The sequence below is a fragment of the Antechinus flavipes genome, chromosome 6 (assembly GCF_016432865.1).
Source record: "Antechinus flavipes isolate AdamAnt ecotype Samford, QLD, Australia chromosome 6, AdamAnt_v2, whole genome shotgun sequence".
Taxonomy (NCBI): Eukaryota; Metazoa; Chordata; class Mammalia; order Dasyuromorphia; family Dasyuridae; genus Antechinus; species Antechinus flavipes.
The window spans coordinates 240917122-240938723 of NC_067403.1; the positions used below are offsets into that span (position 1 = coordinate 240917122).

Consider the following 21602-nt stretch of genomic DNA (forward strand, 5'->3'; position numbering starts at 1 on the left):
ACATTGCATATGCTTATTATAGATTGGTTAATTAGGTGATTTATAAAGCTTTTAAAAAAAGCTTTGCAAGCGTTAAAGAGTCATATAAAAATGAATTAAAACAGCACAATATATTTTATATGTAAGAGCCTTCAAAAAGATTTGCCATCTTGCCTCCCCTCTACTTTAGATATCTGTGTATTACCTTCATTTCATAAGTTCTGGGTACTATTTTCAATTTTGATTAAAATGCTAATTTTTTTTTTCAAGAACTTGGTGAACAGAGGGTAGATGCTGTGTTGTCCCCTGTTCATTTTTCTTCCTGAAACAGCATGATGGGACACAAGTTGACTGCCTCTAGTCATGATCTATCTGATGCCAGCTGACCTATTTTGATGTAAGTTGGCAAAGTGAACACAAGGAAGCTTTATACTCCAAAGAAATCCCTACCAGTTTCCCAAGCAAGCATGAAGTGTGTGGTTTGAGCATTTCCTTCTCGCCTCCTGTTCAATAAATGAAAACTCAGCTTGGATTTCTGATTCAACGATCTCTGCTTTCACCTCTCAACCCATAAGACTAAGGCAATTGAGTCTGAAGGATCTTAAGTCCAACTCTGCTTCAGACACTCAAATCTGTGATCTTGGGCCAGCCATTTAACCTCTCTCTGCCTCAGTTTCCTAATCTGTAAAATAGAAAAAATAATGGCACCTTCTTTCACACAGTTGTTAGGAGGATCAAACGAGATGATGTATGTAAAATGCTTTGTGAACCTAGAAGCACCTCAAAAATCCTATGACTATTATCAAAGAGCATGTCTCCAGTGGAATGGTCTAAGAGACCCATGAATTGAAGTTTAATTCCAATGCCCCAGATTTCTTGTTTTCTTCCCTGGGCATTAGAGAAAAAGGCATTTCCATGGGCCTTGGTAACCATGATGGAGTGAGTAGCAAAGAAGTTAGAAAGGACAGTTGGGACACTGGATTTGGAGACTTGTGTTTGAATCCCTTACTCTAACATTACAGGGATGTGGGGGAAGAGGAGGTGGAACAAAATGTTGGAAAGAAGATTAGTTTTAAGTCACAGGACTCATGTACATTAAGCAGATATTTAACTTCTCTGGCCTTTTGCCTCTTTGTGTTTAAGAAGAGGTTGGATTACAATTCTCCCTGTGCAACAAGAGAACTGTTCGGTTCTGCAAACATATATTGTATCTAGGATATACTGCAACATATTTAACATATATAGGACTACTTGCCATCTTGGGGGGGGTGGAGGGAGAGAGGGGAAAAATTGAAACATAAGCGAGTGCAAGGGATAATGTTGTAAAAAATTACCCTGGCATGGATTCTGTCAATACAAAGTTATTATTAAATAAAATTAAATTAAAATTAAAAAAAAAAAAGAAGAAGAAGAAGAGATTGGATTAGCCCAGCCTTTAGGCACTTCAAGGTCTAGAGCTGGGATTGCAAAAGCCAGGGGCCTTTTGCCTTGTGGGCTAATTAGTTGATTTATAATATATCTAAAAAGCTGTGTATTACCTGTGATGCCTTGCAGGGCATCAGCTGACCTTAGAGATAATTTAGGATCTCTTTATTTTGTGAATAGAAAAATCATAAGCCAGAGAAGAGCATGGCTTAGGTCACACCATGATTGGTGTAGAATTAGGATACCCAGCATTTACATGGTGTTCTATGGTTTGCAAAGCACTTTAGGAATATGAACTCTTGATCCTCACAGACACGGAGGCAGATGCTATTTGTACCCTCATTTTGTTATTTGTCCTTAGTTCTGGAAAAGATAGCAGGAATACAATGACTTACAAGTGGGTTTAAGTGAGGGAGGGCAATGCAGAGTCACTAGTCTCATTTTCTCCTCCATAGTGATCTGGGTCCAATGGCAAGGCATAAATCAGGAGTAGAGATGGCTCCTTGGCCTTTTTTAATTAAAGTTTTTCCCAGGTCTCAAAAGTTTGAGGCAATATCCATTCAGTAATTAAGACTTGATAAGAAATGTGGCTAAAAATGTCTTCTTTTCCCCAATCAAAAAAAATTTTTTACATGTATATAAATAAATCTGGGAGAGGATTTTGTGCCAGAACAAAAACAATTGCTATTTACACTCTCTCTGAGCCATCAAAACCCAAACAATGACCAAGTGAAGCTTGGACTGGGATGTATTGTTGGCCATCAGTGAAAGCCAGAGTGATGGGGTGGGGGGAGGGGGTGGTTAAGGCATGGTCAAGTAGCTCGGAAGCCAAATGACTTTCTTAGGGTTACACATAAGGGAAGATTTGAACTCAGGTCTTTATGAATCCTGACTCCAGACTTAGACTTCTAGCACTGCCTCAGACTTACCAACATACTACTTTCTGGAAGTCTTCCAGAGACCATCCATGTTCCATTTTGACCTGAAACTCAAGCTCCCTCCTTGAACCCGTGGGCTTCTGATGACTGGTAAGCATTCATCATATGAAGGCTGAACCCAGATCCATCACTACTTCCCAGGCAATTTTCTGGCACCCTCCCCATCCCTATGCCCCCTTCTCTATGGCTGGAATCAAGTCCCATAATTGGAAAGGAGAAGTCAATTAGCTACCATAGAAAGGGAAAAGTCTCCTCCAGACCACTACTGGCCCATACAGGCTGACTTCTATTTGAACACAAGCTTCTTGAGGGTGAGGGCTATGTTTGCTTTTCTTTATATCCTCAGTGCCTGGCACATACTAAACCCTTAATAAATGACTTTTCCTTCTTGATCTCATTCAGAGACATTAACCCGTGGTCACATCTGAGGCAGGATTCACCCTGGTCTTCTTGACGCCACATCCATCCCAGTCCCATGAGGCTACAGTTTGAAGTGGAATCTTAGCCCCAAAGGCCCCTTTTTCCTTTTGCTCACCTCAAACCCAGGGGGGTTCTTTAAAAAGTTCTCCAAAGCAAGGATCTGCCCTGGGGTGGGGAAGGGGGAAGAGGGGAAGAGAAAGGCTGTGGGAGCATCAGTCATGACTCCAAGGCAGGCAAGGTGATTAAGAAAAGCTAAATTTATATTAAATTATCATAAATTCCTAAAATACTGAACATAGTGGTTAAATAACTCCAGAAAGTCCAATCTCTCCAGTGAGTAACGTTAAAACCATTACACATGAGCGCAGGAGAATTGCTTCCATTAGCTTAGGACAAAGAGATTTTTTGCTTTTTACATAGTAAATCAGTGCTCAAATAGATAATTCATCAAATATGTTCTCTCTACATTCTGCACAGACCAAGTGCAATGAGATCTTTCTCTTTTCCTGGGACCTGTTTCCTCACTCCCCTTCCCCCCAAAACAATCAAAAGTTTCCTCCCCTTCAGAACTGGAAACCTTATTCTTTCACTGTTGAGGATGACATGGGTGAGCAATCCAGCGCCTTTGTGGCACCTTATTCCGCCCCCGTTTCCCACACTCAGAGGACTTCCAGTCCTGGCCATGCAGTCTGTCTGGCCTATTCTTGGAACAAGCCAGGGGAGGGGACACTGAGGGAATATGTGCCTACCCTGGGCCAAGGTAGAATTAGCCCAACCTGGTCCCTGTGTTCTCAATAGTTGAGTAGTGGGGAGCCAAAGTCAGACAAGGTGGAGGTCATGGGAATTATTCAAGTTGGGAAATTGCCAGCTCCTCTATGACGCTTCTCTCCCAAGACAGATAAAGAACTCCCTTCCTTGGCTGGGCTGCAGGACCACTAGGGATGTCCCCTATGCTCCAGCCCCTTCCAAACTCGACTCCTAAACAACGATCTAGGCTGAAGTCATCAGGACACTTACTATGGTTTGCTAGGACCTCACATGCTGGCTCCTGGTCCTGTTCTTTCTAATGCTGTCCCACCTTTTGGGTACCTGGTCCCAACTGAAGAGAGCCGGGTCATAGTCTGCCACTTCTCCAAAGAGTGGGGCAGGTCCCAGAACCAAAGAGGTGATGAGGGCAGCCATCCCTGTTACCCAGCCCTTTATTTAAAACAGGAAAAAACTTGCCCTTTCCGATGGCCCTCTTCCCACAAAGCCATGCCATGTGACTAGAGCTGACAGAAGTGAGAGGTGTTGGGTAGTGGTGCCATGTACCTGCCAGCATCCCGCCCCTCGGGCACTAGATTGAGGCTCAATGCCTCCTGGGAGAATGGGTACCTGCCAGGGGATGGCCTTCTAGGCTGGCAGCTAAATTAATTCACTCCAACATGAAAAGCTGTGATGAGATAAGGTCTTTCACTATCATCCCATCAGCTCCAGGCTTAAATCATGGTGTTTAGAGAGAACTTCAGAGATGGAACTTCCTCAGCACTTTACTGCAAGCTCCACCCTAGCTGATCCACCTTTCCAGTCAGGGAGACTTCTGGTTATCTCCTGAAATGTTCATTTGGAGAAGGCCAGAGGATACTTTTAAAGGACAGGACAGAGATCCATTGGGTTCTTCTCAATGGACACCGCAGGGTCAAAGTACCCAAGTCATCCCAGGGACCTGACAGACTGCCCCAAGACCCACTTCCTCTGGAGAAGATTCTGACCAGTAATGGAACCAGGAAAAGTTTGGTAAGCAGGGAATTCATGACAGGCACCCATAGGATCATGAAGGCAGATGGAACCAAAAACAAAGTCCTGGTAAAAAGGAGAGGTTGGAGACTTGGAAACCTTACATCTCAGAGCTGGAAGGGTCCCAAGAGCCCCTCCAGTCCAGCCCCTACTTAATAGCCTAATCCCTCTACATCCTGTGGCCATCTGGCCTTTGTTCAAAGACCTCCAATGAGGGGGAGGTCACACGAGGCAGAACCAGAGATAGCATCAAAACTGAAATTGCAAGTATCACTACTGACTGACTTCTAGGGACCTAATCGATGACTTCTTGGGACCTACTGATACCATCCGTTGCCAGCAATGGATTTGTCCAAATTTCTGTATTTCCAAAAGACTGGGGGTCTGGCGGGATGCCCATACCAGCTGGGCCAAATCTGCCGTCTCTTCACCCCTCACCCATTCCTATCTCATCACTCTTGTCCTTAGTGTCTCCCTCCACCCGCTCCTCCCACCTTACTCCAGCTACTGGCCGGGCAGCCAAGTGCCCACCAAGGAACAGCTCTATGGGCACTGACGGGCGAGCCAGGGTCTCTGAGGATGAGCTCGGGGTGTTAAGGGAAGGGAGTGGGCTGGACATCTGCATTGAAGAACGAGTTAAACCAGGCCCGGCTGCAGAGAGCTGTGGTAGGGGTCAGTCTCTCTGCTCCCAGGAGAGTGAGAGAGGGCAGGAGCGGCGACCAAGTCTGGATCTCAGTGGTCCGGGCGAAGCATCATTTCTGGTGCAGAGGCGAGTGTGGACAATGGTGAGAACAGCTCCAGTGGGGAAGTCTGGGGACAGGGACAGGGAGGGCCGGAGGGGACGGGGCCTCTCGTTTAAGTGAGCACTAGGGCTGGGAGGGAGGAGCACCGGGGGGAGGAGGGGAATCTAGGCACTTAGACCCGGCTCTCGGTGGAGAGCTTGCGTTCATGTTTCCAGCCCGTGTCGGGCAGTGAGCCGCGCCGCTCGGGGGTGGCCGTGGCGGTGTGGACGCTACTGCACTCTGATAGCTCCTCCTGGAGAAGTTGTTCCGTTTCTGTGTCGTCCAAGGAGCCGGAGCTGGCCTGGATGGACACTGTGTCCGTCTTCATGCACACGTGGTCCCGGAGGAGGAGACCCCCCCTCGAGCCTCGTAACTGCTTTAGGTCGTCCCACTCGGCATCGTCGCCACCGCCGGACAGGAGGCAAATCCCCTCCACAATCTTGATCTTCTCCTTGGTGTAGGTGTGCTCCGGCCCAGTCTAGGGGGAAGGGAGAGAGCAACAAGGTCACTTCTCTGGCCAGGACCCGGCTAAGGGGAAAAGAGCACTTGGGGAAGCTGGGAAAGAAAAGGGTGAGCTCCAATTCATCACACACGTGGGAAAGGGCATCCAAATGCCCAGCAGTCATCCGAGGGGACAAGGGACAGCTCATGCTGCTGACTCCCCGCTTCTAGGCCTGGTTCTGGCTCAAGCCCCCTGGGGAATCTGGCCCAGAGAGCCTGGGTTGTTCTGTGGTGTCACTGTGTTCAGAACTGGAAAGGTCCTGAGACACAAATGAGAAAATTGAGACCCGAAGGGATGATGGGATCTGGCCTTTATACAGCTGATGAAGGGTGGAGCTGAGATTCCCACCCAGGACTACTGACTATGAATCCAGAACTTTCTAATACATATCAGACTACACCTTCCTCCTTCATAAAGGGAAGGGGTTGGTCTAAGTGAGAGCTTGAACATTCTGTGTTCTAAGGTCTCCCCCTTCCCAGCTCTGACATTCCCTGTTCTAAGGTCCCTCCCAGCTCTGATATTCCATGTTCTAAGGTCCATCCTAGCTCTGACATTCCCTTTTGTAAGGTCCCTCTCAGCTCTGACTTTCCATGTTCCAAGGTCCTTCCCAGCTCTGACATTCCCTGTTCTAAGGTCCCTCCCAGCTCTGATATTCCATGTTCTAAGGTCCATCCTAGCTCTGACATTCCCTGTTCTAAGGTCCCACCCAGCTCTGACATTCCCTTTTTTAAGGTCATTCCCAGCTCTGACATTCCCTGTTCTAAAGTCCATACCAGCTCTGACATTCCCTGTTCTAAGATCCCACCCAGCTCTGACATTCCCTTTTTTAAAGTCATTCCCGGCTCTGACATTCCCTTTTTTAAGGTCCCTCTCAGCTCTGACTTTCCATGTTCCAAGGTCCTTCCCAGCTTTGACATTCCCTGTTCTAAGGTCCCTCCCAGCTCTGATATTCCCTGTTCTAAGGTCCCTCCCAGCTCTGATATTCCATGTTCTAAGGTCCATCCTAGCTCTGACATTCCCTGTTCTAAGGTCCCACCCAGCTCTGACGTTCCCTTTTTTAAGGTCCCTCTCAGCTCTGACGTTCCATGTTCCAAGGTCCTTCCCAGCTCTGACATTCCACGTTCCAAGGTTCTTCCCAGTTCTGACATTCCATGTTCCAAGATCCTTCCCAGCTCTGACATTTCCCATTCTATGTTCTACTGCACTTCCCATCCCAGGCATTCTATGCTGGAAGATCCTGCCGAGCTCTAAGATGTTGTCAGTTTATGATAAATGCCAAATATAAGTGATCATCTTGGCTTTTGGCTAACAGGTGATAGACTGGCAATGAGATTTTCAAGTGCAGTAGCCAGTGTTTCTTTATTAATAATAAATGATTCATCTGTTAAAGCCTGAAAGTACATCTACCCAAAAAGGGTAAGACCTGGCGCCCGGCCTGCGGGTAGCCGACTGCTGCCTGGAACAGTGGGAAGGATGCTGGAGGGGAGCCAGATTTCAGGGTTCAGGTCTAGCTGAGTCTCACTTCACCTCAATCTCTTCAATCAAACAATGAGGACAAAGAGAGAATCCTAAGCCTTCTTCAGGCCTTCTTAATTCTAGGGTCTTCCCTTTCTTCATTATTTCCTGTTTTTCCTACATGTAGCTTGTGGGTTCATCTTGGTTTGTTCATTGTTTCCCTCACTAAATTGGAAGCTCCCTGGGGGCAGGAATTGCTTTTTGCCTTTTTCCTCCCTGTAATATTCTCTTTAAAATGTAATGTTCTATGTTGAGGTTTTCTTGGGATCTCTGGGAGCAGCCTTCGTTTCAGTTCAGTAATCACCACAAGTGCAGCCAGGGATTAAGGTCCAAATCCTTTATTGTCTCCTTCAAAGTCTTATCTCCTTCACTTGGGGCTTGGCTAGTTTTCTGGAGGCCTATCTCTCTCCTTGGTTTTGAGAGCTTGAGCTCCCGCCTGCCTTCTTTGGCTTCTGAATCTCCCAGAATCCAAAGGTTTGTATTTCAGCCTGCAGCCACACAAAGGTGGATGATGGAATGAATCTGTCTCAGCCTCCGATAGCTTCTACTGCACTTGTCTCTTTTGGCCCTGAGAGCTTCTCCCTTATATGTCCCACACTGAGGACAAACCCATCATTCTATCACTAGGAAACCATTATTTGTTGTAGCATTAAATCAATGCTAAACTAGATTTAACCATTGTCTCCTCAATTCCACTTAGTACCTTGTTTCAAGTTTGGCCCATAACATCTCCTTGAAGGATCAGATCAATCATACTGAACCTTGTTAAATTAGATAACTATCGTCTCTATCAATTCTACTTACTTAGGACCTTGTGAGAATCCTCTGTTTCAAGTTCAGAGTTCTGGCCATAACGCCCCCCAATTTCTAACATTTTAGCACAGTGGCCGGCACATAGGAATAAATATTTATTGGCTATTGATAAATATCTCTTTCTCCTTTCTCCCAGGCTGTTGTGAAGATAGTTTGGCATCACGAGGAGCCATATAAATATGAGCTATTATTACAATCATCCCAGAAATGCCAGAGCTGACTGATCATGGAAAGAAAAGCTAAAACATCATATACGAGGGACTTCAGAGTCCATCTAGGCCCAATCTTACACAGGCGAGGAAACCGAGGCCCACAGAGTAGAAGTCACATGGAGGGTAAATTTCAGAGCAAGAATTCAAGAAGCCATGCAGGGGTTAGTAGCCCAGGGGTTGCCGGGGGGATTACCCTTGAAGCATTTGGAGATCCAGAACAGGCTTTCTTCACTTTTTTGGTACACTGGAGCCCCCTGCAATCTGAGGATTGCTCGGACTAATGTTTTTAAATACATAAAATAAAATTCATGGGGTTACAAAGGAAACCAAGGATGTCAGAATAAAGACATGATCTTTTTCCTTTGCAGGGTCATATCTATTTTATATTTCTATCTTAGCAGCAGATTGATCTATATCCATATATGGTCATAGATCTATATCTATATCTACATATTAATATTCCTTTTTTCTCTCTTCCCCTTATGACAAAGAATAATGATAATGATAGCTAATATCATATATTAATATTCCTTTTTTCTCCCTTTCCCTTATAACAAAAAATAATGATAATAATGATAACATTACATATTACTATTCCTTTTTTTCTCCCTTCTCCTTATAACAAAGAATAATGATAGCTAACATTTAACAGAATTTTACTTGGGAAGCCTTGTTTTCTCATTTCAGTCTCACATCAAATCTCTCCAGTTAAGAACCCGTGATCTAGGGGAGACAGGTACAGGCAGATTTTTTGTGGACAACATCTGGAGAATCCAGCTTGATTGATGGGTTGCGATCCCAGTCAGGGAAGGACTACCATCCACGGAAGTATTATTATTGCGACCCATAGACTTCGCCTGAATTGTGATCGAGTTGGTCCTAGATGTTCCTCCCCATATTTCTTTGTATTTGGCCCTGAAAGCCCAGATTCCCTTCCAAGCATCCGGGAACTACTCGAGATCTAGACCTAAAGGTTCCGCAGATGAGGAAGTCTCAGTCCCCGTTCCGGGGGGACGGGAAAAAATCTGCAGCCACTAGTGAGGGACACGGCGACTGCTCTCCAAAGAAAGTAGGCCGAGGTCTGGGCTGTGCCCCCCTGACTGCATTTCCTCCCAGCCATGGAGAAGCAGCTGCTCTATTTCAAGAACAAGCACTTTGGTGTGACACTTCCCCAACTTGGCAGACACACACACACACACACACACACACACACACACACACACAGAACAAGCCAAAATTAGTACGCGGCCCAGGCCCAAGGCCCTGGCGCCTTCATCCCAGAACCACACTGAGCGAGTTAGGAGGGAGCCAGGGGCTGAATGCCCCCAGAAGCACGTGCACACACGTGTACATACATAATCCCACACAGTGCACACACACACGCCCTAGCAGCAAGTACCTGACGTGAAGAGGTGGGAGGATATCAGAAGAGAAAGGGCGAAAGGCTCTCAGAAGGGTGAGAGAGCTGACAAGAAAAAGGAAAAATAAGGGGGGGGGGGGGGAGAGGGTCACAAGGCTTTCCTCTTTGATCTGAGATTTGCAGGAACTTCAGAAGTGTCTGATCCCCATCTCCGGGGACCTCGATGTCCCATTTCCTCCTCTTTCTCTTGGGGAGGTGGGGGACAAGCAGGGTGTAATACTGCATACACAATGTTGCACGTGGTCAGGATTGGTTAGTTTTACTGAACTAACTTCCTCCCCATATTTCTTTTTATTTGATGGCCACTAGGTGGCGGCAGTGTATAGACCAATAAAGTTGGGAGTTGGGAAGACCCAAGTTCAAATCTTATCTCAGCTACTTTGACCTTGGCAGGTCATTAAAAAATTTTTTTGCTTCAGTTTCCCTACCTGCAAAATGGGGGTGATAATAGCTCTGGGAACATGTCAATTAAGCCTCAATTTTCTCATCTGTAAAATAAGTGTTATAATAAACGCAGTACCTATTTTACAGGGTTATCATGATGTTCAAATGAGATAATAATAATAGCCCACAATTATGTGGCACTTTAGATTTTGTATAATGCTTTACAAATATGATTTAATTTGATTCTCACATCAACACTGAGAGGGGGTACTGTTATTATTCCCATTTTACAGATGAGAAACAGACTGCTTAAGGTGTTATGGAATCCTTGGACTATAACAACCAGCCATTGGACACTTTGCCACTACTATGTTAAACAAGGGATTCTCTCCAGACTCCAGGATAATTGTTAGTGGGTTCTATTTGAAGTCATCCATGTACAAGAAGGGCAGAAGAATGTTATGTTAATATAATTTATCATTTGGGAGGGCCCTGGAAGCTTTAGGCCCTGAGATAGCTCTTTCCAGGATGGTTCCTGAAACCCTAGAATAGCCCCTTCCAGGCAAATTTCTGGAGGTTTTAAACTCTGAGATAGCCCTTTCCAGACAGGTTACTAGAGGATTTAGGTGCTAGGACAGCCCTTTCAAGCAGATTTCTGGAGGCTTTAGACCCTGGGATAGCCCCTTCCAGACAGATTTCTCATAGAAACATTCTCTTGCAACAGGACAGACAGATTGTAGGGATACTAAAATTTTTAAGAAGTCAGATCCTGAACCATAAGTCACCAAAGTCCAGAGTCAGGGGACTTTTTATCGTGGAACCATGGATCCTTAAAGGCTTACAAAACACCTTACACATGTTAACACATTTGACACTCCCAACAATCCTGGAAAGTGGGTGCTCTTAATATCATTCCCAATTTATAGATGAAGAAACTAAGATTAAATTAAATTAAATGACTTGCTCAGGATCACACAGTTAAGTATCTGATGTAGGATTTGAATTCAGGTCTTCCTGATACTAAGTCTATAAATCTCTCCTTTGTGCCCTCAGAGACAGAGAAAAAAAAAAAAAAAAACAACTGTTTTTCACCCAATCTGTTAATAACTGATTCTAATCCTCCAGTGTTTTCTAGTGTATATATTTTCTAGTATCTGAAAAAAAAACATATAACTACTTATAAATTTTCTAAAAAGAAACAAAAAACCCAAAGGATCTCAGATAAGAAGAAAAACAGAAGGCAAAAATAGAAGGTTCTAACATTTCATGCTCTCTGCATTTCCACAGAATCGACTGTCTTGAAATAATTGAAAGACCAAAGGAAATACTGGAAAGAAAAGCTCACCCTTCTAAGATCCTAAATGAACTTAGTGATCATCTAGTCCAATGCTCTCATTTCACAGAGGAATTATTTTCTTTTTTTCTTTGTATCACCTGAACCTAGCATTGGACTTGGCCCATAGAAAGCAGTTACTAAATGTGTGTTGAATTAACCTCGATGCTCACCTCTTTCTTATAGCAGAGCTGATTATACATGGCTGGTTTGGGGATGGTTTCGATCTTCACTTCCTGAGTGGACGTCCGGTAAGAAGGATTGCTGTAGGTCAGGTTCCCCAGGCCAGGATCGGTAAATTTGGATTTTTTGTGTCTACAGGAAGATGGGGAGAAGAAAGAAAGAAAAAAAAAAAAAAGGTCAAGGTTGAATTCGGCGGTCGTCGCTGATGGAGTCACAAGCTTAGAAATACTGGCTGCAGATGAATCCAAATTACTTTGAGGTTTGTAGAAAGTAAGTGAATGAGCAGAATCAGAAGGACACTGTACAGAGTAACAGCAATACTGTACAATGGTCAACCACGAATGACTTAGCCATTCTCAGCAATGCAATGATGCAAGACAACCCTGAAGGATTTATGATGAAAAATGCTATCCATACTCAGAGAAAGAACTGATGGCGTCTGAATGCAGATCAAAGCATACTTTTTCACTTTATTATTTTTTTCATTGCTTTTTTTCCCCTTTTGAACTGTGTTTTCTTTTATAACATGACTAATATGGAAATGTTTTTGCATGATTGTACATGTATATTCTATATCAAATTGCTTGCCATCTTAGGGAGGGGGGGAGAAGAAAGAAAGAGGGAGAGAATTTGAAACTCAAAATAAAAAAAATATAAAAAATTGTTTTTATATGTAATTGGGGAAAATAAAATATTATTCAAAATAAAGTAAAAAGAAAAGAAAGTAAAGGAAAAAAAAAAAGAAGAAATACTAGCTGTGGTTGAGTGTAAGCAGGACTGAACCCAAGAAGGAAGGCCACATTTCCAGTCAGGTGAGAGCTTGTTCAGCTTAGAGGGGAAGTGAGATGTTTCTGGGTAAAGATTTCGGGATGAGGGGTGTGGTCTGTACTTTTGTGAGGATGGGCGGGATCATGAGGACATTGTTTCTGTGGAGACCTGCTATTCCCTCAGCATAGTCACTATTTTACCAAATGCAGCTTGGTGACTTGTCTCATATAGAATCCCAGATCCATGGCTAGAAGGGACCTCAGAGACAATCAAATTTATCATACTTTCAGGTATAGAAAGGACTTTACAAATATATCTCATTTGATCCTTGCAACAATCCTGGCAATAGGTGCTCTTATTATCATTCCTTTTTACAGATAGGGAAACTGAGGCAAATAGGTGCCATGGCTTGTCTGGGATAAGTATCACTGGCAATAGGTGCTCTGTTATCATCCCCATTTTATAGATGGGGAAACTGAAGCAAATAGGTGACATGGCTTGTCTGGGATAAGTATAGGTGCTCTATTATCATCTCCATTTTATAGATGGGGAAAATGAGGCAAATAGGTGACATGGCTTGTCTGGGATAAGTATCACTGGCAATAGGTGCTCTTATTATCATCCCTTTTTACAGATGGGGAAACTGAGGCAAACAGGTGACATAGCTTGTCTGGGGTAAGTATCACTGGCAGTAGGTATTCTTATTATCATCCCTTTTTACAGATGGGGAAACTGAGGCAAACAGGTGACACAGCTTGTCTGGGATAAGTATCAAATCCAAGTGTTCTTGACATTGGGTCCAAGCTTTATCTATTGAGCCACCTAAGCTGCTTCAAATAACAGAGATGATTTCCTCTGATCCTCACAACTGCGTGAGTTAGATTCTGTTATTATGTGGATTATGTGGATACAAGCTGAGAGGTCAAGTGACTAATTTCCTTCGCTATAAAGGGACCCTCTCAGTTCTACATTTCTGATCCTGAGGGTCGGTCAGCATCTGCATTTGAACATGGGACGTCTGTCTTTAAATATTGAGTTAAAAGTACATCTGTCATAAAGGAAACCCATTTGATATCTTGATGGCTTTGTCTGCTGCCCTGAGCAAGGATGCATGCGTGGGAATACTTGGGATGAGTCTGGCCAGGGTCAAGGCAGGAGGACATGAGAGAAGAAGGAAGGGGAGCCACGGAGGAGGACGGATGGCTAAGAAGCCATGAGGGCGTGGAGCCCTGGGGTTACCTGTACAGCATGAGAGCAGCAATGAGCAGCAAGATGAGCAGGATACTGAGGAGGCCGCCAATCACGTAGCTGACGTGGAGCCCTTCCCCTAGAGAAGGATAATCAATGAAAATGATGGATGTGGCTCTTTAAGGACTGATACTCCAGGTACCCCTAGATGCAGGTGATAGGATGTTGTTTTGGAGGAAGAAAACCTGAGTTCTGATCCTCGCTTCATCTTATCACCTGTGTGATATGTGAAATGCAGGAGTCCCTAAGGTCCCTTCCAACTCTAAACCTATGATTATATGACATGAGGAAACTGAGGCTCAGAAAAATGAAATCCTCAATGTCACACAGAAGCAGGATGTATACTCAGGCCTTTCTGGCCCCTACATCCAACTAGGCCATGGGTTCTTAACCTGGATTTATGCTGACCTCCAGAGTCTATGAATAGATTGGGGAGGAGGAGGGAAGGATCTGAAAATTTGATAAGAAAAAAATACACCTTTATTTTCAATGACTTCTAATCAAAATTTAGCATTTCCTCCAATAATTTATTTGTCTATTCCTTCATCCATTCCTTTATTTTTAGGCTTAATAGAAGAAAAAGCATCATCATCATTAGAGCTGTCACAAATTGGAATGGGCTGCCTCAAGAGGTCCTCAAATGAGGTCTTCAAGCAATCCTCTAATTTAATTTAAAAACATTCTGAGAAGAGGTCGATGGGCTTCACCAGAGTGTCAAGGGAGACATGAAGTCAAAAAGGTTAAGAGCATCATTACTGGGCTTCCCTGCCCCCACAGAAGCCCTAAGCAAGGACCACTATGTTCTGCCTAAGGCAGTCAGGGTTAGTGATGCATCCAGCTGCTTTATCTCAAACAAAAAGTTTGGGGATTTCTGGGAACTCGCTGGCAAGTGACCTCCCTCTATCCCACCCCAAGGTGAGGAAAGATCCTTCTTTCAAGTCCACAACTTTTCTTTACCTCCTTTTCCCTATTTTTTCCCTTCAAAGAAGGGTAGCTAGGAAGTTCGGAAGAACATGGGAAGACTTAAGTGAACTGTTACAAAGGGAAGAAAGTGGGTCCAATAGTCTATATATAATGATTACAACTAAATAAAGAAAAAACATAAAAACATTTTTGAAGGTAGATCAATTATAATAATGAATTTTGCGCCAAGAGGAGAGATAACAGAACAGACTTCCCTTCTCTTGATGAATGCAGAACAGGCTCTAGATGTGAAAAGCTGCTATCTTTTCAGATTATTTTTATAAATTTAAATTAAATTTTACTGGTGTCTTTTGTTTTCACATAGTAGTCAGTTCTAAATATTCCACCTTTGACACCTCCCTACCCAAGGAGCTTTCCTTTGTGATAAAAAAAAAGATGCTTAAGTGAAACTAACCCCACAGTAACCATTTTGTACAACTCACTATTCCTCACCTCTCTAAGGGAAGGAGGGAGGGATGTAAATTTCCTTAGCTCTTCTCTAGGGCCAAAATTTATCATTCTAGTGAAAAATAACAACAATAATAATAATCAAAATCATGTAGTATTTCCTATATGTCAGATACTGCGCTAAGCACTTTATAAATATTATCTCATTTGATCCTCACAACAAGCCCAGGTAAGTGCTATTATTATTCCCATTTTAAGGGATTAGGAAATTGAGGTAGAGTGAGGAAAGTAGATTAGGAAATTGAAGCAGAGTGAAGTGATTTGTGCAGGGTCACAAAGACATTGAGAGGCTGAAGTCATATTTATGTAGTCTCTTTCTGATATTCTAACACTACCTTTCTTGCAGCCATCACAAATCTTGGTGTTTGTCGTTTTATTTTTGATTCAATTTCTATTATACTGCATCAGTGCAGACAAGTTTTCCTCAGTTCATCAGAAGAGTTCATATTTATGAAGCAATTTAAGGCTTATAAAGCACTATATGTTATATCATTTGATACAATATAATCAATATATATCAATATAATATAATATGATAACAGCTCTTTGAAATGGGCACTATAATTATTATTATTTTTTTAATAGATAAAGAAACTGAGGCTGAAAAGGTGAAATGCCTTGCCCCAGGATCAAACAGTTCATAAGAGTCAGTGACGGGATTTGAACTCAGATCTTTCTAATCCTAAATCTGGAACTTTGTTCAAGAGGCCACCTGGCTGCCATCATTGTTGGCTATATTTTTCCTAATCTTTTATTTATTAAAAGAGAGGATTCAATGAAGAGGGGCAATGGGGAGAGATATGCTGGGAAATGATTGTCGTATTTTAAAAATCATTAACATTTTCTTTTTTTTTGAAAATGAAAGAAACCATGTTTAGCATCTAGGAGACTGAGAAAGAATATCTAACAATAAAAGTATGCCCTCTCTAAGGGATGGGCTTCTTAGCCCCCAAAGATTTTCCCCAAGAAAGTAAAGGAAGATGTCATTCCCAGCATCCTCAAGTTCTAGCTCCTTTACTCACCTGGAACAGCAGGTACAGCCTCATTGGAATGTGCACAAAGGCCCTGGCGACCGTCTTTCTCTGAGCAGCTGTGGGGCACAAGAAAACAGAGAATTAAGGCTACCCGAGCACAAGACAGATTTCTCCTTTCTTCCATGGCAGGGGCCAGGCAGTGTCTTGAGCTATCAGGAAGTTATTTCAAAAAGCTGATAAGAGAGATTCCAAAAAGGTGGTTTTTAAATACAAATGAAACAACTCCAGAAAAACCTGGCCAGAGGGCGAGACCATGGTCAAAGCTTTGGAGAAATGGCTACAAAGGACTCGATCTTTGAAAACTGTGTTAAGGTGTGCTTTTAAAGATATGTTTGGATTTTTTTTAAAGATATGGTTTCTTTCCAAAGAGATACTAAAGAAGGGACCTGTATGTGCCAAAATGTTTGTAGCAGCCCTGTTTGTAGTGGCTAGAAGCTGGAAAATGAATGGATGCCATCAATTGGAGAATGGTTGGGTAAACTATGGTATATGAACGTTATGGAATATTATTGTTCTGTAAGGAATGACCAGCAGGATGAATACAGAGAGGACTGGCGAGACTTACGTGAACTGATGCTAAGTGAAATGAGCAGAACCAGGAGATCATTATATACCTTAACAACGATACTGTTTGAGGATGCATTCTGATGGAAGTGGATTTCTTCAATAAAGAGAGCTAACTCAGTTTCAATTGATCAAGGATGGACAGAAGCAGCTACACCCAAAGAAAGAACACTGGGAAATGAATATAAACTGCTTGCATTTTTGTTTTTCTTCCCGGGTTATTTTTATCTTCTGAATCCAATTCTCCCTGTGCAACAAGAGAACTGTTCGGTTCTGCACACATATATTGTATCCAGGATATACTGTAACCTATTCAACATGTAAAGGACTGCTTGCCATCTGGGGGAGGGGGTGGAGGGAGGAAGGGGAAAAATCAGAACAGAAGTGAATGCAAGGGATAATGCTGTAAAAAATTACCCTGGTATGGGTTCTGTCAATAAAAAGTTATTTTAAAAAAAGGTATTGTTTCTTTAAAAATTAGAAGCAAATTTGGAAGTGAGTTAAAAGCCAGTTGAGGTTAGTAGAACTCCACAATTATGACAAAACACAATGGAGAAAAGAAGGAAGAGCTCACAGACGAATAATTAATCTACTTGCCAAATAAACATCTTAGGGGAAAAAAAATCATCATAGGCTTTTAAATATATTACATTTTCTCCTGAAATATGATTCATCCTCCTTTTTCGCCACTGCTTTTATAGCATGAAGGAGGGTTCAAAATATAATTTAATATTGCTTCTCTGTTAGGTTGTAAGTAAGCAGTTAGAGGTTTCTTCTGAAAAAATTGGAGGAAAATTACCTGTGAAATAGGGAAATATTTTATTCTAAACTTCCCTAAGGCACCGAAATGCCAGAATCAGGAACCATGTATATGCCCTGATATAATTTTGACTCCAACAATGGTTGGGGGATAAATAACTACTAATAACTAGAAATTAGATTAAGCAGTGAATGGGAGTTGATATAAAGTTGAGAAAGGCACTGGACTATACTCAAGTATTTGTATTTTTTTTAACTTCCATTCTATATTGTGTTTATATTTTAAGCTTATATATTTAACAGTAATTATTGTATTAAGTTTATGAAATTCTAGAAAAACGCATAATGGAGTGTATGTTTATGTGGGGGGACATAGGTGTACAGCCCCAAAGTGAGGTTGTTGTAACCTTGCCTGGATAAAAACTTTCTGCCCAAATCATGAAACATTGAGGCTTTGTCTACACGGTAGCAGCTGATAGCCGCTTCCTTCGATGGTAAGCATGGTGTCTGGGAAGCCTTCCCAAATGAAACTTATAGAATAAAGGCAAATATGGAAGGAATAGAGGGAGGAGGGCCCGATAGATTAGCCACGGAGGTATCTCACTTATTGTTTTTTGAATGAATTTCCTGTAAGCACAATATTATTTCCCTCAGGGTTGGAGAAGAAGTGTTCACCAAAAGATGGATTTCAGTGTGATCTGCTGCCCTAATGAGAAATAGCTGTGGCGTGAATAAGGACCTGGAAGACCCGCATTGAAATCTTCCATCTGTGGATTGCTCCTTGGAACCTCAGCCCCTACACTTCAGGGGGCTCGCTCGTATGATAGAGGAGACATGTAAGATGAAGGCCTTATGTGTAAAATGAAGGGAGGAGACCAGGAGGCCCCTGAGCTCCCTCTAGCTCCAATCTGTGGTTCTAGGCTGCTGGGAACCCTGCCAGCCGCGTCCTGGAAGCAGGGATTCTCCAGCTGGACTCTGGGTTCTGCCGCTGGTGAAACGGATCGGCGCTTGAGGACGGAGGACTCGGTCTTCCTTGCTTCTGAGCTACACCTCCAACCCCACTCCCCACTGTTTCCAAATGCTACCCACCTTTCTTCGGATTCCTCCGCGGATGTGTGGGTCCTGGACGTGGAGCGGGATGTGGTAGGTGGGGTGTTGGGTGCCATGGATCTCTTTTCACTGGAGCTGGTGGACTTGGGGGCTGAGGGCACCAGGCCTGGCACTAAAGAGGAAGGGGAATTTGAATGTGACATGAAGGCCGGAAGCCTCCGCTGTAAATTCCCAGGGCAGCACAAGTAAGGGCTAAGGGACAAAAGAGCAAGGCTCTGTCCCAGGTTCCTTCAGAAGGAGGTGCTATCTCCTTCTGAGATCATAATGTAGACATGGAATGGATCTCAGAGGCCAGCTAGTCCACTCTTCTCATTTTACAGATGGAGAAACTGAGGCTCAGGGAAGAGAAATGGACTTGCCCAAGAGCAGAGGCCAGACGCATCCGATTTGAACCTAAACTTAAGTTCTTTAGACTTATACCATTGGACACCAATTCTGATAGTTCTGGCCAGGGTGGGTTAAGTGACATTAGGGAGAGAGAAGGCCAAAAGGCCTGGGTTTGAGTCTGGACTCTATTCCTGTCTCAGTGTCACTGAGGTTCACACTCAACGGGCAAATTAAAAACAAGCAAAAAGACCCCGGAGAAAGGCTCATATCACATGGCCAGCAGGAGTTCACATTTATAAAAAGCTTAGGGTTTGCAAGGGATTTACTTGCGCTACCCCCTTTTGATCTTCACAACTCTCCAGGACAGGTATTATTGTTGACCCCATTTTAGAGATGAGAAACAGGCTGCGGGAAGCTAAGCTTGGGTTCAATTCTGCCTCAAACACTTACTTGTGGTGTGACTTTGGGCAAGTCCCAGGGTGCCTCAGTTTCCCCATATGTAAAAAGGAGAGGCGTTATATTTGACGGCCTCCAGGGCCCCTTCTGGCTCTAAGTTTGAAATGCGAGCATCCTATCGTTTGCTGATGGTCAGGGAGAATGCGGCAGAAGCGTATTAATCCTGCCAAGGACTTGCGTGTGCTCGGGGAGCTCTTCTGCTCACTACCCACCTAGAGAGCAGGGCCTGCCATCAGGCTCATCGGGGCAGGCGCAGACAAAGTCCAAGGCTCTGGCAAAGCAGAGATGGGTACAACCGCCGTTGTTCACGCCACAGGCATTGGTCCCTAAGGACAGAGAAATCAAGCGTCCAATCAGGAACGGGTCTGCTTTTTTTTTTTTTTTCCAGAAAGGTAAGAAGATGCAATTGAATTCCGTCAATTTAATAAACAGTATTCAGAATCTACTAGGTACTAAGTATTACCCTTGGCGCTGGAGAGAGCTTCTAAATCTACAGCCCAGCCATCTCTGGAAAGCCTCACAGGCGCTAAGAGCCCCCAGGGGCTGTTCCCGCTAATGAGGAGGAAGCAGGAGGGAGAGCCGCTACCTGTCTGCCGCTGTGGGGAGACCACGATGATGTCCATGAGCCCCTCCACGTTAGCCAGCACCGTCTCCTTGTTCCGGCCCGAGTACTTGTCCACACGCTGGATTGACTTGGTCTGCCAGTCCGTCCAATAGATCCATCTGTCTTGCTGCTCGATAAGGGGGACCAAAGAGAGGGGGAGGGGTCACTCAAGTAACACCAGGCAGCTAGAGCTAGTTTCATCCTAATGGACGCCAAGAAGGAATTCTCTCAGCTGGGGGCCCTGACCTGATCTTTCCTTATTTTTTTGGGTTATAACCAACCCCACCCCACACACACTTTCTCTAGTGCCCCATGTTTGGTGGATCACTTCTTTGCCTGCAGAGACTCTGTCAATAAAGATCAGAGCCATCCCCAAAGGTCTTCGGAGTCAGGGTGGAGCCCAGATGCTCCAAATGATGGAGCGGGAAAGGGATGCTATCTGGTCTCAGCTCATGGGCAGATACCCCCAAACCTGTAGCATTTGTAATATGGTGACGCAGCTGGGCAATTATGACCCCGACCCAAGAAGTCCATAGAAATGCTGACCCTTAAGGGTTCTGAGACTTCTGCTACTCCACCCCCTCCACCTCCAGGGCTACCTGTGTTACCTGGGTGAGAGCAAACGGATGGGACACATGGCTGACCAAGACTTGCCGCAGCTTCCCATTGAGGTCAGCGCTTTCAATCCGGTCCAAGTGAGCATCCACCCAGTAGATCCTGTGGGAGAGGAGAAGGGAAAGGAGGGAAGGTAACCAGGGCTCAGAATTCTCCCAAGAGTCCTGGCTTTCCCCCTAATGAGCTATTGCCTACATCATGAGTGGGGAAGGGGGGCAGACTGGGCCTTGGGACAAAAGAGGAAGAACAGGTGGTTGGTTAATGAGTAAAAAGGAGAGAAAATACAGGAGTGAGGGATGCTTTCCCCCTTACTCACTATGGCCATACCATATGTTGAACCCAGCTTGAGAAAGGACCCCAACATACAGACTCACTTCTTTAGGAGCAAAAGAGAGAAGTGATGTAAGAAAGACCCCAAATCTTCTGTTCACTGTAATTCAACTCGATAAGCATTTATCAAGGGCCCACCTTACTAGACCAAAGGTATAATATAGCATCACGAATAAACAGCTGGCCTTGGAACAAAGAACATTTGAGTTCAACAACTAACTCTGAAATCGACTGGTTGCATTATCCTAGGCAAGTCACTTCACTCTGCCTCAGTTTCCTCATCTGTAAAATGAGCTGGAGAAGGGAATGGCAAACCACTCCAGTATCTTTACCAAAAAAATCACAAATGGGGTCACGGAGAATTGAACACAATTGAAAAATAACTAAATAATAGTAAAAGATACTCTCTAAGTGCTGGAGATAAAAAGATAAAAATAAAATAGTGCCTCCTCTCAAGAGACTTCTCTTCTAACTCTTCCTCTTCACTTCTGCATGGCTACCAACAGCTTCAGGCTTTCTCTCTCCTTCCCTTTATTCTAGGCAGGTGCTTCTGATTTCCCCTCTTTTCCCTCCCTTTCCTCTTCTCCAGCTCCCTAATAAAACCCAGAATGGGCTGCTGGGTTGGGAGGTGATGGCCACTGGAATTCCTTGGCGGTCACTCTCCCCGCCCAGCA

General features: G+C 43.9%; 1 protein-coding gene across 2 annotated transcripts in view; it reads right to left on the reverse strand.

Annotated features, from left to right (window-relative positions):
* Positions 1 to 3001: 3001 nt before the first annotated feature.
* The window catches only part of LRP4 (LDL receptor related protein 4), a 46901-nt gene continuing 28300 nt past the window's right edge, over positions 3002 to 21602 (reverse strand). Inside the window, exons 30-38 of one of the 2 annotated variants that reach the window (XM_051964305.1) lie at positions 20592 to 20700; positions 19966 to 20110; positions 19592 to 19705; positions 18576 to 18708; positions 16152 to 16219; positions 13690 to 13777; positions 11673 to 11814; positions 9762 to 9827; positions 5710 to 5798 (exon numbers count right to left, since the gene is read on the reverse strand). In XM_051964305.1, coding sequence (XP_051820265.1) covers positions 9786 to 9827; positions 11673 to 11814; positions 13690 to 13777; positions 16152 to 16219; positions 18576 to 18708; positions 19592 to 19705; positions 19966 to 20110; positions 20592 to 20700 — 841 coding nt within the window. In that variant the 3' untranslated portion in view covers positions 5710 to 5798; positions 9762 to 9785. Of the gene's footprint in view, positions 5799 to 9761; positions 9828 to 11672; positions 11815 to 13689; positions 13778 to 16151; positions 16220 to 18575; positions 18709 to 19591; positions 19706 to 19965; positions 20111 to 20591; positions 20701 to 21602 lie in introns of both variants that reach the window. The other variant, XM_051964304.1, reaches the window with a different exon arrangement.